The 18,353-nt window shown below is 39.2% G+C and overlaps 1 protein-coding gene across 4 annotated transcripts in view; it reads right to left on the minus strand.

Moving 5' to 3' along the window:
• AP2A2 (adaptor related protein complex 2 subunit alpha 2) overlaps positions 1 to 13,320 on the minus strand; it is a 44,284-nt gene extending 30,964 nt beyond the window's left edge. For all 4 annotated transcript variants that reach the window (XM_026850351.1, XM_026850349.1, XM_026850350.1 and 1 more), the window contains exons 1-2: positions 13,281 to 13,320; positions 4,786 to 4,854 (exon numbers count right to left, since the gene is read on the minus strand). In XM_026850351.1, coding sequence (XP_026706152.1) covers positions 4,786 to 4,854; positions 13,281 to 13,305 — 94 coding nt within the window. In that variant the 5' untranslated portion in view covers positions 13,306 to 13,320. The remainder of the gene's footprint in view (positions 1 to 4,785; positions 4,855 to 13,280) is intronic.
• Positions 13,321 to 18,353: the final 5,033 nt, after the last annotated feature.

Consider the following 18,353-nt stretch of genomic DNA (forward strand, 5'->3'; position numbering starts at 1 on the left):
GCCTGACACGTCTAGTCTCATTAGCATCCAAATGGTTGATTGCTATCTCAAACCAAGACAATCTTTGATTTTAAAACTGCAGTAACAACTTATGCAAAACAGGATGGACGACACCCTTAGCTGTTTCTTTGCATTCAGTGTACCTCCTTCTTAGATTGACACTGATCTACGTTCCTGCAGCTGACAGCAATCCAGCACTATACAGTATCACAAGGCCTACTACTAGCTTAGATGTTGAGACAAGATTTGGCTTTCTCTAAGAGTGACAGTCCAAGCCCTCTAAATGAAAGGCTGAAAAATTGTGGCAGAGAACCCATACAAAACCATAAGCTAGTATTTAGTTACCTGACTACTACCACCAGAGTATTACTAGAACAGCCCTACAATTCAGGTGATATTTGAAGCCTCATTTTGCTTCCAATAATTCACTCTGTCAGTGAAGACACTTCATTATTTTACTGTCCAGTTGCCTTCATACAGCTCTTTGATGATCAGAAAACAACTTTCATAGCCTGACTGGAAAGCAATTTACTGGTATGCAGTTCTGTTTAAAACAGGTATTTAGAGGCTTATCTTGAACTTCCTGCAAAGGGTGTAGTTTGGGGCAATAGAGAAGTTTTGCTTGAATTTGGGAAAAACAAGTGAGCTGAAGTAAAAAAAAAAAAAAAAAAAAGATATTCAACTGACATTGGGGCACTTCTGCACAAGCCAAAACTAATATACACTAGTATGTCTGAAATCTAGCAACTGCTCCTGTAACACAAACCCTATTAAGCAGTTGGAACAAAACTAAAATCTAATGACAGATCTGGAAAAAAGAACAAGCCTGAATCAAGCAGAGAACAAAGTTCCTTTGACTGCAGAAACAATTTATAGATTTGTGGGCAGTTTCATTAGTATAAAAATTCTGCTATGAGAGATCAAAACAACATCACAAATTAATAAACCAAATTTACAAAGCAATTACTACTCTGACAGCCAGACTTCTAATTTGGCTCAAGCATGCAAGCAAATTCAGCTTACAGTCTGAACTCTTAAAAGGAATAGTATTCTCCACACTTAATTCCTACAACTTCTGCTTTATTACACTAGTGTAGCTTCTCTCTACTACACGCATCTTATCTTAGTTAATGCAGAAGCATTTAAAGCAACTGTCAAGGACACACTGACCTCAGCAATGGAACTTCCTCATGCTGAAACAAGAGACAAAGTAGCCTTAGCCCAGAGATCCTAGATTACTTCTGAGCTTGCAGCACAGAAGCCAGAACAGAACACAAAGCCATGGCATACGTTCCATCAGTTCAAGAAACATAAGCAGGTAACAGGCTTGCCAGCTCTCGCATGACAGAAGTAGAAATACTCTGCAAAAGAATGCATCTTGCAAATTATATAGGGGGTGGGGGTGGGTGTCTAGATAATAAGAGTATGCTGAAGAGTGTAAAGGTTCAGAGGAAGGAAAGGGTACTCTTGGTATACCAGTCTCTCATGCTTGTCTCAAGCAAGAGCATATCTATGTCAAGAGGCACTACTACTGGCCTTCCTTCTCACAGACGGCAATGCAGCCAGTCCAATGGGGGCATCTTCAGCCAAGTGATTAACCCAGGGCACCATTACTCCCCATAGTTACCTAGCAAGGGAGTCCATCTTAAATTCACAGTCACACATTTGTCTCAATCCAAACTATTTAATGACATTTTTAAAAGTCAGAGCTAAGTAAAAAGAAACTGGGTTAAACTGATCTCCACTTAAACAAAGAATAAAATGCATTATGAAGGTCTGTTTATTTTTAAACAGCCCTTCTGCAAGAAAAAGCCATGCAGCACAAAGCTGATGTAGAACTCCTGCAGCAGAAAGATACACAGCTATCACCTCCTCACACTCTCAAGGCCTTGAGCATTTACACAAGTTGTCCAAATTCAGCTGCTTCCAAATTGTGACATTTATGTCTAGTTTTTGTTTAGTCTACATCAAGTTACTGTCTTCAGTTAAGTAAGTTTTTTTCACCTAAAATCCATACAAATAAAGTAGCCATAATGAAGATCAGCTTATGGGAATGTTTAGTGATCTTGCATTCAAACTACTGAATAAAAAACACACTAATATTTATTCAAAACTATTTAAACTGTGCTTAAAGGATGCTACTTTACGTAGGCTAAAGTTATTGCAGGCTAAAATTACTGCACAACTTTGCTGAAAGCACTTCTGTTCTCTGATCATTGCCAACTCATGGTTCCACACAGCCCAAGCTTCCTATGGTCATAAGGAGCTGGGCTAGTAAGCAGCGAGATACTATCTCCTACCTAAAAAGGATTACTTAGTAGGATTTGATTCCAGCCAAACAGCAAGAACTGGACTATACCCCTGTAAGTCAGTACTGAAACAGCCGTAACCATTACGAACTTTCCTGCGATCCCTTATTGCATTCCTTTACAACAGCATGCTTAACTCTAGCGGTGAAGTGAGCAGGTCTGACAGAACCTTCTTCATGCTTCAAGCATGCTGGAACACACACTAGGCACTGAGGTTCTTCAGCAGCTTCAATCACTTTTTTTTTTTTTTTTTTTTTTACGAAGTTTGCAGAACTTCACTGCAGACTGAAGACTTAGTCTGATGAAAGCTTCTGGTTTCATTAGAGAAAAATTGATTAGGTTTTGCAAACAAACTAAAGCTTGCCCATCAAATCAAGATAAAAAAAAAAAGTGGTGTAGCCTGAAGTTAAATTGCTGAAAGAACTAGATCTCTGTGTTAGTGTGACTGCAGCAAGCTTTCCAGCTAGGCATTAACTGCTAGTTGTTCTTGATGACAGATGGGCATAGGCGGAGTAGTAACTTAACATATTTACAGGGAAAGTGACTGCTGCTTTCTAGAAAAACCTGTCCTGTCTAAACAATTAAGTAAAGAATTTAGATGCTGACATGAATTTTGGCAATAGCTGATAACCAATAATGCCGCTGTCTGACAGCAAGTAGTTTTACAAACACAGACTAAGGGAAAACAAGCAGTCTTTCTGCCTGTGTCTTCCACATTAATCAACTTAAGATTAGTTGAAAGATGAAGTAACAGAAAACTTTGATAACTTCTTAAGTGTACAGAAATTTCTTAAACAGATTTTAATTAAACAGTCTCTATCTGAAAGATAATAAAAGATAATTAATTTGTCTAGTACAGATCTTGCTTGGAGATTAAACTGCTTTATTTAAGAGTTAAAATTTTATGCTTAAACTGACTAGGCAACAAGATGATCCACTTTGATCGTACAGCTGGAACTAAGAAAATGGCTGTTACTCTTGTATGCAGGTTTCTATCAGACCTTGAGCAATGTGCTAGTGGTTCAATGTGCACCCATACTCAGTACAAGATGGCAGGATCTGCTGGTCACTGACTGGAAAATGGGTACAAGTGGTCACTGTAACTGGAAAATGGACACAAACAAGTTTTAGATTTGGATCCGGTGACAGAGAACAGCCTGTAGCAGAGACTGCACAAAGCCTGCTACTTCTGGCAAAAATCAGACCAATGTCAGTGTCAGATGGAAGCTTTGCCATGAAAAGGAATTGAAAAACAACATGACAACATAGGGACGTGACTAAATTAAAGTTCCTTTTTCTATTTACCATAGAAAAATAGTCATTAAAATTTCCTCGGTTACCCTATGACTGATGTTAACAATCTGGATAAAATATGCTGAAATTTCTAAGAGAAAAATGTTAGCAGACACATGTCATGGCATCTAATTTAGACGAATTTCCTAACTTTGAGTGTCTTTCACTGTGGACAACTTTTCCCTTCCAAACTGTTGGTGACACTCAAGTTTTTGCAGGTCTTCATATGCCTTTAAGAGACATACCACTTAAAAAGTAGCAACAGATCCCTGAAGTTCAAAAAAGTTATTTCAGGCTTTGTTAAAACATTGAGTATTCCAAATAGGCACATTAAGTCATGACAGATGACTTAAACAGGTTTAATCCAAATACAAATACAGCAAATTCTGAAGCCACACTCCACACTGCAGTGCCCTATCTAGCTACACACACAGCCCTGTATCTATTTAAACAGAATGTTTGCCACAGCCACTACTGCTAGATCTCCATTCAAAAGCATCTAAACTACCCTTCCGAATCTTTAAAATCTGAAGCCTCACACACAACTTGAATACAGTTACAGCATGAGTTTTACCTCACATGTTTAAAAGTGAATTGCTGCCTCTTGGAACACACAAGGATGGAATTGGCCACTGCATATTCTTTGTTTCATATGAATAGTTTGTATTGCTGTTGCTTATGAGAGCAGTTAAGATGTATGGATTTATCAGCTACACACTTTTATCTTAATTTTGCCAGAAGACAGCCTAACCCATCATTTTGCTAAAGGGGGCGGAGGGGAGGGGGAGAGGGGGGAATGAGGATAAATTTAAACAGATTCTGGTTTACTGGAAATAATTACATCCACTCATGTTTCTTCAAACTAGTTCATGACCTTCTGGAAGAAAACAGACTGGGTAGTCACATGGTTAGGAGGCAAAGTATTAGAAAAAGTTTGTGAACAGTAGCTCAATTCTTTGATATAGGAGGGAGTTTTCTTCTGTTACGGCCAAGAATCACAGGACTGTCAGGAAGTTCTGTAGTTAAGAGAACACTTTGAATAGTTATCCTAATTGCCTGCTCTAGTATTTTGTTTGTATCAAGAGTTAACAGAAAAGTCTTAATGTATAAAACCAAAACAAAAAACTATATAAGAATGTCATATGAGGAAGTATGTATAGTTTAATATGAACAAGTCACTTACCTTTAAATTTTGAACGAATGTTTGCTAGTTCTTTATTTATCCTCTTTATCTCCGCTTCTTTACTTTTGCCTGAAATCAAAAGAACACACATCAGGATACAGTGCTTTGGACAGCCCTCTGACACGCTAAGCTTCTTTCCACCCAACCATGCTGTGTGAACATACAAATGTTAGGAGGAATTATTATTCTCCCTTTCCAGTATTAGGACTAGATGAAAGCAAACATCACAGAAGTAACTTAAGCACTGTTTTACAGAGGAATTTGAGAAGCTAAAAGGACCTCCCTGTTGCAAGAAGTTTTGCAGACTTAAGACCGTATCAGTCACATACAATTAATCTGAAATGCCTTTATTACTGACTTTCACAAATCCTTCAGTTTTTATATTCCTTAAACTGGCAAAAGAAAACTGAATTTTACTTCCAATTTGAGTACTAGGTTGACAGTGCTCCTAAGGAAAGAGTCTTCTAAACACAATCTTGTAAACAAACATCTTGTGTTATCCCTCACCTTAAGGACAAGCCAATTTACTGTTTCTCAATTGAATGGCCATTCAACAGCTTTAAAAACATTAACAGACACTGCAGAGGAAAAGCAGTAAATTCAAAAGTAGCCCCAAGACTCACTCAAAAAAAAAAAAAATTAAATTCACATTTTATTAGGTAACTTTACCACCTTAGGCTTCTCAGCATAGTCTATATAAAATCAACTTTTGATTCCAAGAATAGGTATTAGGATTTCTAGTGCCAATTCAAGTTAGATATTCAGAGAAATAAGCTGCAAGCTTATTCAAGTAATACTTGCATTGTCCAAACCAAAGCAGCTTATTGCTCTTCACCATTTTAGTTTCTGGGGATTGAGATTTGACAGATGTCTCGGTCCATTATCTCCTGCATCAGCGAGCATGGTAGGGTAATTTATCCAACTCCAGGCACTATATTCAGTTGCTTGAAGTTTGAGGGAAGCAAATTAAGTTCACTTCAGTAATGAATAACCAGCCATTTAGTTGTGTTGGAAATTCAGACCTGTACCTACTCAAACTTTCAAGCAGTTTCCAAAACATCAACTAGCAGCATAAAAAAAAAGACAGCTTCCTTTACTCTTCATCATATATCTTTGGCTACAAGGTTATGAATAAAACATTCCTGGCCCTGCTTGAAAATGGCCCAACCTTACTAGTAGTGAGGATCAGATGCTCTGCTTTCACACCCCACTTTCCCCCACATCACTCTAATCATGACTACAGCCATGTCACTGCAAGCAGGGCATATGACAAGACTTGAACAGATCAGGACCAGCATTCAGATGCACTTCCAATCTTACCCCTTTCTTCCCTACAAACACAGCAACAATTCAGAGCATTTAAACATCCTACTACCTTTGTATGTCCGAACCCAAGCCTCCTGTGTCACCCAATGACTGTTAATCATGCCTTTACCATTCCAAAATATAACAGAAGGCCAGATGAAAAGTGATTAAGTAACTCAAGGAAACAAGTGCCTCCGGATAGGTTAAAAGTAAAGTATTTAAAGTATAAGGGAACCCCATGATGAATAAATTAATCCACATTTTTTAATTTCTCTTTATTTGAGTCTAAATCAAGAAACTGAAATTATGCACTTCCAAAACCAACTCTTCCATAAGATGCAGAAAACTGCTTTATAATAATATGCCCATAATGGCCACAAGAGTACACACGTAGCAAGACTAGCACACTGTACAAACAGAAACAAGTTAGGCCAAAATCAGAAGCAACTACTTTGGTTTGCCTTGCCATTTTAACAAAATGCCTAGAAAAAAAAAAAATCCACTTTAAGCAAATTTGTATTCTACAACCTTGTTTTATAAGGGACACTGCTCAAAACATTGAAATGCAGGGTGCCTTGGCAGGCACTCCACACGGCAAAACACCCCCCAACTTCCCCTATACCCAACCCCAAAAAACTACTTCCTTGTACCTACTCATCTACTTACTGCTTTTAAATTAAGCATTTTCAGAGCTCAAGAATTCACGGTACCTGTTTTAAACATAAATTGTAGTTGCTATCTGTAGGCATCTTGGTTTTCAGATAAAGCAGGAGATATGTCCACAGTTTTACTTTGACCTAGAAACTTCGTTTAACTTCTAGAATGACAAGAGATCACAGTTTACTTCCCTCAGTTTGAGAGATGCATCTGCTGGGATCACAAAGCTTACCCCGTTTTCACTAATGTATCAAGCAACACATTATAAGTTTTCTTCTAATTTAACTTGTCAAAGTAAACTGGCTTTGAAGCAGTAACACTATTTACTGTATAAATAAGCAGCAGCTTGTACAATCTAAGGCTTGAACTGTCTTCTACCATAGATCTTAGATTTGTCATAATTGGATTATATTCTTTGCCTGGTGCACATGGCAGACACAGTCAAGGGTTCATGTCTAAGATACTTACAGCACTCAGAATTCACTACTAGACTGAAGCAAGCATTTATGCTCCTGGGTCCATACTCTATGAACAGAGGGCCACAGTAACATATGCCAAAAGGGTGCAAGTGTTTATGGAGAGAGACAACACTCCCATTTTCTAAGATATCACATTATCACTCTTTTTTAAAAGACTTGAAAAACACTTCTCTTATTTTCAGCAATTCATCTGCTCCAGTTGAAAATATTAATTTCTAAAACTATTAATTTCATTTCCCTTTTACCAAGCAAAGACCACATCTCATTCAAATGTTACTACCAAGTCTGAAGATTTTGCACTTCGTTTAAATTAACAAGGCAGAGAACACTGACCTCAGTCTGGGATACTGCTAACCTGAGTAGGCTATTTAGTTACCTAAGTTTGGAAGCTAAGTCCTTGCTCTGTGTCTTTAGGTTCTGTTTATAAGGAAAGCACATTGCAGCATTTACCTTGAATTATTAGCAATTGTCTCTCTGACCTTAACAAGCATGGCAATAATCACCAATGTTACAAATGGGGGGAGGAAGGGGGAATAAGAGTAAGTCAGCCACTTTTTCTTAAACCAAGATGAAATCAAGGCCATCTTTTTTAAAAAAAAAAAAAAAATCACCAAAACCTCTCAGCAAACTTCAAGCAGCATTATCTACTCATTATGCTCACAGGTTATCAATTACTGCTAGAAACTGGGTTCTTTGTGTCCTCAGCAAGCAACAGAGCATTAAGGGAAGCCTGACCAAAATACTTCAGGAATCTGTGAAGTCAGCACCTTTGGTGGAAATGGACTGCAGCCTCAGCAACACAAAAATCAAAATCTCACCCCCTGTGCACACAGCTGTAGCAGTGAGTTGACAGGAACGCCCATATTAAACAGCACATTCACATCTGAAGGTTCATTCTCTCAAAGTTAAAAAATTTCATAGCATATGAATAAAAGCCTGTTCTGAATAATTCCTTCAGGCTTTTCTATTTTTTAATGCAGTATATAATCTCATCTAGACCTCTACCAAACAAATAGCATACCAATTAGCTGGTGATAAACGTTTAACTCCATACACTGGAGCTGAATCAAGTTGAATGATTGAGTCTTAAATTGTCTCCTTATTACTGATTACAGTCTATATGTGCCTGAAATTGCAGTTTTAGAGAGCAACACCAGCACATCGAGTATTAAAAGTCACTGAGGACAGTCACATAACAATGCTTAGGATAACACATGAGAGTTAAAACCAGGCTGAAGTATCTAGAAACAAATTTCCTGAAAACCAGCAGCTATACTGCATGTAACTTATTGTTTACATTAGAGGATGACAAAGCAAAATAAAATCTCACAGTGGTAGGTAGCTTCAGTTTGTTCCATGTACTAGGAAAAAGAAAACAGGTATCAAAAACTAAGGACCAATTTATGTGGAGGTGGAGGGCGTGGGCAGGGTCTGTTAAAGAACATGTGTATGATTAACTAAGTTTTCATCACATTATTCAGCCCTGGTGACACTGAAGAATTTCTACGTGCTTATTTGATTTTTACCATCACTAGAAACACTTAAAAAGAAGGCAAGACCACTGCTGCTGCCAGTTAACAGATTGCTGTGCTGCAGAACCAGAGGCTTACATTTCAAAGCTTGCAAAGGCAATTGTTTCACCTCACTTCCAGGCTGTTACACAGCTGCCAGTTTCAAGAAATTATGGGAGCTGTATTCCAACAAAACATGCTGTAGCCAAGCTAGTCAACTTGGAGAGGCTTAGTAAAGGTCATGTCGTGTACACAAACTGATAGGTAGGACAGTATTTAATCCAGAGCACAAGATTATGTTCCACATCAGTTCAGGCCACATCCTTCTCACTTTCACTTATTCAGGCTTTTTGCACTTCAGCAAGACAATGATTAAATGTCCATAACAAGTTATTAAAAGAGGTGATTGCAAGCCAGTAAGTTCTGGTTGGCTTTTTGCAGAAAAGACACAAACTGTTAACAGCCTTACAGCCCTAGTATGACTGCTGTTGGCCTTCTCCAAGATGAGCACCTGAGCAAACAGATACCCAGGCACAACACCGACCGAGGTGCTTGTGAGTGATTGCTTCACATTTGTCAGTTTGCCAGGCTTCAGACTCCACTGTGCTGCCTGCTGCCTTCATTAGGCAAGGTAAATCTAGTCTGCAGTACACCATTATCTTTAATTATCATCTTGTTTAACAAAGATAGACTAGGGAACATCAAAAGTCATCCAGCTCTTGAGAGAACCAATTACTATTCTTAAATCTGGTAATCCAGGCTAGAGCCAGAGCTTCAGTACTGCAGGAATAACACCTCCATATCTGAGTTTGGAGTTTTGCATTACAACCTACAGAAGAACAAGAAAACAGATGTTACAAAAAAGGGATTCGTTGAGTCCATTCATCTGAAGAGAACATTTAACATACCTTAATAGGAACTTGGCAGCAGGGTTGCAAGACTATGCGAGTGCTTCCAGGCTGGAATTAGTGGGCTGCTTGTGGCTCACTTAAACAGTGACCTGCTCCATCAGGATTAACTTGTTACTATGCTAACTGTAGACTGCCTAAGCCAAGTTTGAGGCATGAAGTGCATCTGTGCTGATTAACTAGAACTGCTACTAGTTCTTAGCTTTCACACAAACTATTTAGAGGCAGGTGTGTTTCTGAACCAGTCTACACATTTATTTCCCAAAGGAACAGAGAAGCACTTTTCTGTACAAGTGTCTACACAAATACTGAGCAGAGTAGATTTCTGCAGGCAAGTTCTTGAGACAGGGTACTAACAACCCTTAAAGCAAAAAAAAATTGCTTCATAAAAGTTTAGATGTTCCCAGTACCCATCTGACTCCACTCTGCCTATGGCCAGCAGCCAGCAGAATTAAGCCCACCCAACAATTCATTTATTTTGAATTTATGCACAGGTCAGAACGGTTACATTGTATTAGCTCATAGCCTTCCTTGCCCTGTGGCCATCTGACAATCCTATGATTATATATGTGCCATTATTAGTGTGAAGAACTATAAAGCATGTTGAGTAGAAGGCTCTATTAGCATAAGAAAAAACTTGCCAGCATTTTGTCATGCTTCTTGAAGGCAAGCAGTGGTGTTGGCTACTATTTGTGGCATTACCATTTGTCTAACAGAACATGCCTCTCTGTTCACATTCAATTATCGAACAGGCCTTGAAGACAGGACAACTCTAGTTTTCTGTTTAGGAGAGCTGTAATACAAATACTGCCAAGGTTAAGAGCAGTAGCTTCTCCTCCTTAACTCTGTAGTGGCTAGGAGCATCTATTTGGGAAGAATACAGTTCTTGCACAAAAGATAAATTCTCAATTTTAAAGATGTTATTAGATGTTTTCCTTGAGAGCTGTGAGTCATTGTTTTCCAAACATACAAATTTTTCTGTTTTGTTATGTTGGCATTAGCCTCTGCATTAGAGGCATCTAAGCTCATTGGCGAGTTAGGTGGGAGAGGCACCAGTCAAACTGCTACTAGCTTCCCTTCAGCAAAATATGTTGATATAGTTTCATAATCAGTTTAATTCAAGGCTGTACTTCTTAAAAAACAACTCCAGACTCTTCCTTAGCACTGCTCTCCTGGCTTATACTTTCGGGCTACTACCTTGCACTGCTGCAGGTCACTTAGGGAGCCAAACAGCCAAAAGCAAGATTTTATTCTATTGGTAAATCCTATCAGCTTTGCTACAAGTGATAATGCCAGCAGAAGATAGGTGAATACATGACCAGGTAGAGAGCAAGCTCACTAGATTCACCATCCAAACACACTTTAGTTGGCATAAAACAATAAAATTATCCACTTGCCTTTCCTCTTGCTAGAGCAGCTTACAAGCATGATGCTAAGACTACAATCCATTCTTAAACCCTACTGTCAGGGGACAGAGAAAGAAACTGGTTGAAAGAGGGGGCCCAAATCAAAACAAACACTAGAAACTCTACAGTAAAAATGGTGTAAACACTTATAGGAAAATATTAATGTAAAAGTAATCAGTGCATCCATTCCTGCCTTTGTGAATGAGATTTTATAGTACTTACATCTCATATCAGTAAATTAAACTGCTACCTTTACCTGCCAGCAGGACAGATCTAGAGTACAGATTAGCCATTTGCTATGCCGATCGTTAGCTTCATGAAGCAAACCACCAAATCCATTCTCCATCTCTCCCTGATATCTCAGCTGCTTAGCACAGCAGGGAAGAGAGCCGAAAGGGAGGCAGGTGACACAGCAATACATTAGAGTGGTTTATTTGCTGTGTGCCTGCCCTCACATCATGAGAGTTTGTCTGCATAAACTCCTCCGTTTGGCTGAAGCATCTAGAACACTACCCTAGAGGTGCAAGTCCCTGAGTATGTCTGAAGGAGGATGCTGGTGTTATTGTTTACAAACTCACTGTGCAACTAATCCAAAGAGACCACTATAAAACACTGCACCTTCCCAAGACATTCATTAGTAGAGCTTCAGCTTGGTTCACAAATCGACTGGTTCAAGGCTGCAGAACAAGAAGCTTTTTGCTTAATGATGTATTAACATCCTGTTATGAATGAAAACATGAGTGCATGCTGTCCTTTCACAAGATAGATTTGATCAGAGGAAAGATGTGTCTGTCTGCCATGTTGAAGATCATGAATGGCATAAAGGCAGTTGAAGATTGCTGTGCCTTGGGCCATCCAGTGGTGATTAGATATCCATTACTACCGACATAGATCAGTGACCTACTGATCACATTTATCAATGCTGTAGAGTACATTTTCTAAAATTCTACACAGTAAGTGAACTACTACTACCCACAGAACTGACTTCTTCCTCCAGTATGCTGCTAGAGATTTGACCCTGTAAAACCACTTCTCATGAAACAGCAGGGAGTCACAGGCTTTACTGTAATCCAGTAATCCATTAACTCCTTGTCTTCGTAATGGAAGGGAAATAAATGCAAACGAGCACACAGCAGCTTCTAAACACTATCATAACTGAGATACTCTAATTGCAGCAATTTAATACAAGTTTAATAATTCTAGGTGCTTACCATGGATGGTGCTTTCTTAACCAGGCACCACAAGTTAAGAAAAACACTACAGCTCAAACTGTGAAAGAGTTGGAGTAACTAGGTAATAGGGTCTTAGCTTAAGACCAGGTATTTCCCCAAATGAACCAAAAACTTACTAGCAGCTTATATGCAGGTGACTCTATGACATGTAGAGCATCTATCTGGCAGTTTAGTTGACAAAAAGACTTTGACTTCTATCAAAAGAAAAGCTTTATGCTAAGAAGATATGCAAAACCAGAAGTGCAAGGTTAGGCTACAAGCAGCTCTTCCTCCATCATTAACTGAGCGGCATTTAAGCAGTCACTTCCTTGAACACTATTTTCACACTGTACAGTTAACACTTCCTTCAACAGGGTAAGGTGGTATTTGCAGTGATTTAGTACAAGTCACTTTGGACTCTCTTCTACCTTAGCTCACATTCAACTAATAGAAGAACAGTTTGAGGCTTATACAGTCTCCTAGTTTATAATTTCTAAACTATTATTTCAGGAGCCTTAAAAAAAAAAACCCACACAAAAACTACCTATATGAGCTCATTAATTGATGCAGATATCTAATAGTCTCTGCAATAGTCCTTAACTTCCTCTCACCAGTCCTGATGGGCAGCCTTTATCCAAACAATTTCAAATTAAGCAGATGTTATATTTTCTAATGTCTCTAATGGAGAGGTTGGATGTCACATGAAGGATTCTAGCTCTTTACTACCTCTCATCTATTAATTATCATCTTTGCCTACTCTCCTCTTTTCTCAGCCAAACATGCACAAATTCAACAAGTGTAAAAAAAAAAAAAAAATCCCAAAGAAACAAAAAAACCCCACTCCAGAAAATCCCTTAGCCCCTTAGGGTTCCATGAAATGACCAGAAGAAAGCTAAGAAAAAGAAGCCATGGGCAGAACACCTCTGGTTTTACACATCCTCCTCAGATTAATCTCATGCTAATTGTGTTTTCCCTAAATCACTCTCCTGCAAATAGTAGCAAGTGATGTAAGACTTACTGCTTATTATAGCTCTAAGCAGCATGACCTTAGGGTTTTTTCAGCCAGAAACTGTTCATATTAGATGAGCGGCCATAGCCTTGCAAGAGAAACAGGAGAGCAAATAAAGAAGAAATTTGAAGGCAAAGCATCTAAGAGGTAAGTAATCTAAAAATACAAATAAAGTGATTGACTGTCTACAGAAGTAACTCCAGTCCTACTTTAAAACTATAGCCAAAGCAAATAGACTCTATGCCTCAGAGGAGCAATGCAGTAGCTTTAGCCTACACACTGAAAGCCGTATTTTTGCAATATAGCACTAAAACAAGCTGTATGTGCCCAGCTCCCCCATGTGAAGTTAAATTTGCTTCACTGTGTGGCTGCTCTCACAGAGAACAAATAACTCTATACATACCCATCTGGTCATTTAATTCATGCATGTGCCTCTCCTACATACACAGGTAATATGCTCCATTATCTACCATCCAGTCAAAAGGGTGATTATATAACAAATTTCATGAACCAGCCTTTTTTTAATCCCCACTTGCTCATCCATAACCTGATGCACCAGTCCCAATTCAATGAAGTCTGACTACAGCAGCTTTGCTTCAAGAGGCCTCAGCCTCTGGACGCTCTCCCTGTTCAGTACAAAGAATTAATGCATTAAGTTCTATGAGAAGAGATAATCCTTTGTTCAATATATCTGTTGGGTTTTATTTAAGGAAAAAAAATAGCCCGAGGAGAAAGGAACAGTACCTTGGAACAGAGCATATACAGAAACATTTGGAGAACAAACTAAAGGAATCCTTCCTCCCTCTGTCCAACTTCTAAGGTGACACTGAGAAGGTAAGGCAGTTATCTAAAGCAGTAAGGGAAATTAAGAACTATCTTGTCCTCCAAGACTGTAGCAAAAGCAGCTTTTTCCTCCAGTAGATCCGTTTCATCAACCCCAAAGTAGATGACTTCCTGATTTTACAGTGGAGGAGGGCGTTACCAGTCGTACAACTGAATATTGTAGTAGAAACTGTTTCTACACTACCACCTCCAGAAGAAAGAAGAAAAGCAAGCTTTCCTAGTTTTGAGGGTGAATATCAGATAATACTGTTATTGCAACAGAATGTGTTGAGGGTTGAGTGATAAATGACTTACAAGTACTTCACCACCAGATAAGCATAAACCTATTCGCAAAAAAAACCAAACAACAGACTCCTGATGATGTATCTGTCAGCTAAGACAGCTGGAGAGTTTATAAAATACCATCTTGCATAAGGCAAATCATTTCATCATCTCTGCAGTACATACACAAAAAAAAGATTTAACATACTATTTAAGAATTTCTTGCAGGAGTCCATATGCTTATAACACATGCAGATCTTGCTGGGTTTTAGTTCATGAGGAACTTCATCCAAGCAATGACAAGGACTCTTCCTGACCTGAACTCCTAAATCTGGACAGCACTTCAAACCACAGGATACAGACAATTCCAGCTCCACTACCACCACAATCGATTTTACAGCATGGCCTTGCCTTGCTCTTTTCTCAGTGGGCTATTTTAACCATGTGCTGATGTACTGGGCTATTTTAACCAAGTACTGGGCTATTTTAACCAAGTACTGGGCTATTTTAACCAAGTACTGGGCTATTTTAACCAAGTACTGGGCTATTTTAACCAAGTACTGGGCTATTTTAACCAAGTACTTCAGCTTTCAATCTTTCTTCTTCTCTGGAGTCTGCAAAAGACAAGACAAAAACATATTTGATGTACTAATTCATATATGTTATAAAACAATTAAAGTGAGCAAGCTTCTAGAAAGGCCCACACATACTGGCAAGTTGTCAGGCATCTAAAAGGGTTATTTTCTTAAAAACTGTTTTTTTTCCTGCCATCTGCACTAGGGCCTCTATATGCAAAATACAGAGAATGCAACAAGAAGCTGCACTGAAACAAAATTTTGGAGAGCTATCAGGAACTGCAGGATAAGTAATTTTCTTATACTATTGAATTTTGAAAATTCACTTGATATTTCTGTGAATAAAGAACATTTCACTTTAAAATATTACAGTTTTACAGAGACTAGAGCAAAGTCAAAGAGTTAAGAAGCAATTTTGACCCTTAAAATATTTTACAATTGTTGCTACAAGTAGTATGCTTTTTTATTAAAAGCTTTATAGACTTTTGAGAAATCACCCCATTTTAAGCAGACCTTTTAAAGTCACATAGAAAGTAATTGTTATATTCAAAGTCCTATGTTGCATAGAAGCATTTAACACAGAGATCAAGAAGTTTAATAGATAATCCAAGTGCCAAAAACATGACTAACCAACAAAGAGGTTACAACCAACCTTTTAACTATTAAAGACAGACCAGTAGTGTGAGCTGTTCGTTCACTCAGTCAGCTAGAGTTATAAGCACTGAAGCTATCAAGTAAGACTTTTTTGAAGCCTGTAACAGACTGGTAAAAAAATACAGGCAAGACAAGCATCACTCACAAATCAGAGAGTGATTCATTATTTAGTGCTGCAGACGTTGTAGGTTAAAATGCCCAAGAAAGAACATCTGATTCAAGAAGATGAAGCACTTCCAAAGGTAGATGTCCAAATTTACATAAGCATTTCCCTGAAGTTTAGGCTATTTTATTAATTTGAAATCACATGCACACAACTGCATTTTGAGTTTTCAGCAACATATATAAAGCAGATGCCTTATTTATGCAAAAACTTTCAGAAAAAAACCCCACACACCATGTTTCAACATTACTCATAATCTGGAAGGGCTGCAGGCAAACTAAAAATGTCGGGCCCTTATAGTAGTATTACAAAGAGATGAATGCAACAAAGCCAAAATTACGACTGAAATTCAGAATGCCAGAAGGCATTTTGCACATTGGTGCAAATGTCAGATATTTGCAACTTTAGCAAACAGGTTAAGAACTACACTTAGTGTCTAGCTGCCCTCCCATCTCAGAACAGGAACATTTTTCTAGATTCAGAAGTCAAAAGATTCTGTTCATCTAAACAGCTGTTACTCTTTGTTCTTGACAAATATCCAGTTCCCCACTCTGAAGAGGAAAAGACGGATCTTAAGCCAATACCAGTGCCTACAAAGCAGTCTCTAGAGAGTGCTGTCAAGTATTTTTGGGAACCTTAGTCAGCGTACACCAGCCCACGTTTAGCTGGCAACACTCGGAGCTCTCAAAGTAAAAAGATTCAAATGCCATTAAACAGCTATTTGGAAGATGTAGTTGCTTACTTCATTATGAAAACGAGAAAGATACAAAAGAAATTACAGCTCCCAAATATCTGTTTGGACAAGAACAAAACATCTGAGAAGTGTCAGTATTTGTTTAAACAGTGAAAGTGTTAACGTTTTATTTGTTTCACAAACTAGTTACATCTTTGCCATTCTTGCAGAGACTGAGAGCATGAGAGGTTTCTTATCCAGTCCGGACAGAGAGGTGGTTGTTCCATCAGAGTGCTCACACTGTCTATGCAATGGGAAGCTTGTGGGGAGATCCTACTACCTTAAACCTTGTTATTCCACATCTCTAAACATAGGTTAGGAACCTAAGAGCTTGAATGTTTCTGCTGTAGTCCATCCTACTGAATTCCACTGAAAACAAGAGTGGACAAACACATTAACCAACTGCAAGACATAAGAAACTGAAGAATATATCCATACTACTTCCAGCTAAATTAATGAAAACAATCATTAAAAATTACTGGGTAGATACAACAACGTCTTCAATGCTATGACACCAGGTGAAACTACGTTACCAATGAAGCTTGCATAGAATACCAGGGCACTGAAAAATTTTTAGTAAATAGTTGGGCCAACCAGACAAAGCACAAGAGCATTCACATAACCTTGAACTGATACAAAACACCTTTTATAAGCCGCCTTCTTCACATACAAGAGTGAACTCTGAAGAAACCTCAGGTCATGGCAACTCTATTCTGAAAACACCATGAGACAGCTTCTGCTGTAAGGAAGATTAGCAACCTTGAATTTTACATACAAAGCCCTTGTTTACATGGCTAAAAGTCCACATCACCTGAATTTCGTTTAAGGAAACTCTGCATTCAAATGGTGTAAATTTATCAGTATAATTTTCTCCCCAGCTTTTTGTATTAGGAGTCAGAAGTTTTCCAAGCCGATGTGGTTATCCTAATACAAGCCTAGTTAAGTCATCATAATTCACATCAAAAAAATTCTCCAAATCCACTTTCATCTGTTAGAGAGTAAACCTTACTGCCATTGTGTTCAAAGTAGCCTCAAGTAATCTACAGAGACACACAGGTGGACAAAATAGAACTGTTTCATCATACCAACCACAATGACCTTAGCCCTTCCCCAGGCAATTCCTGCCACATCATACACTTAGATCTCTAACTCTGATTAATATTAAACTGCTATCACATGTAATTCTTAATCAAAATGTAAAGCTGAGCACCGAGGTGTGCCCCCAGACCTACACCTTCTCCCCGCAGAGCAGCAGCACATTTGTACTTCTCCTCTCAGCACTGCACACTCCCAGGCACGGTCCCTCCTCACCCCTCAGGGGGGACACTTACTCGCACCCCTCTCCATCCCCTTTTTAATTACACAGATTCTAAGAGTTGATTTCCGTCAAAGCAGAATTTTCAAGCAAATTTTAAGCTAAGCCTAGGCATAGCCACAGAAGGCCCTACTCGCAGGCAGCCTTACAGAGAGGCCTGCTTTCCATCAGTGACGTTTTGAATTGAAAGCCATTCAGGGATTTGGAAGGAGACCAGAGACGCCTCTCTCCGGGCCGCCACAGACCCACCCGCACCCCGAACACACCCCGGCTTCGCCTCGGCGCCATACACACAACGGCGGCTGCGGGCACCAGCCTCTCGGCACCCCGTTCCGCCGGGGCAGCGACCGCAACGCCGGGCACCCCTCCGCGACAGGGAGGAGGAACGGGGAGAGGGGGGGAAATACTCCAATCAACCCACCCAGAACGCACAAACCAACCCAAACCCACAGCCCGAAGCCTTCGGCTGCCCCCCCCCAATCGCCGCCGCCGCGCCGCCTCCCCCGCCGCCCCCCAGGGCGCGTCGCCATTTCGTGAG

Source organism: Athene cunicularia, assembly GCF_003259725.1.
Source record: "Athene cunicularia isolate RWA chromosome 5 unlocalized genomic scaffold, athCun1 chr5_part2, whole genome shotgun sequence".
Lineage (NCBI taxonomy): Eukaryota > Metazoa > Chordata > Aves > Strigiformes > Strigidae > Athene > Athene cunicularia.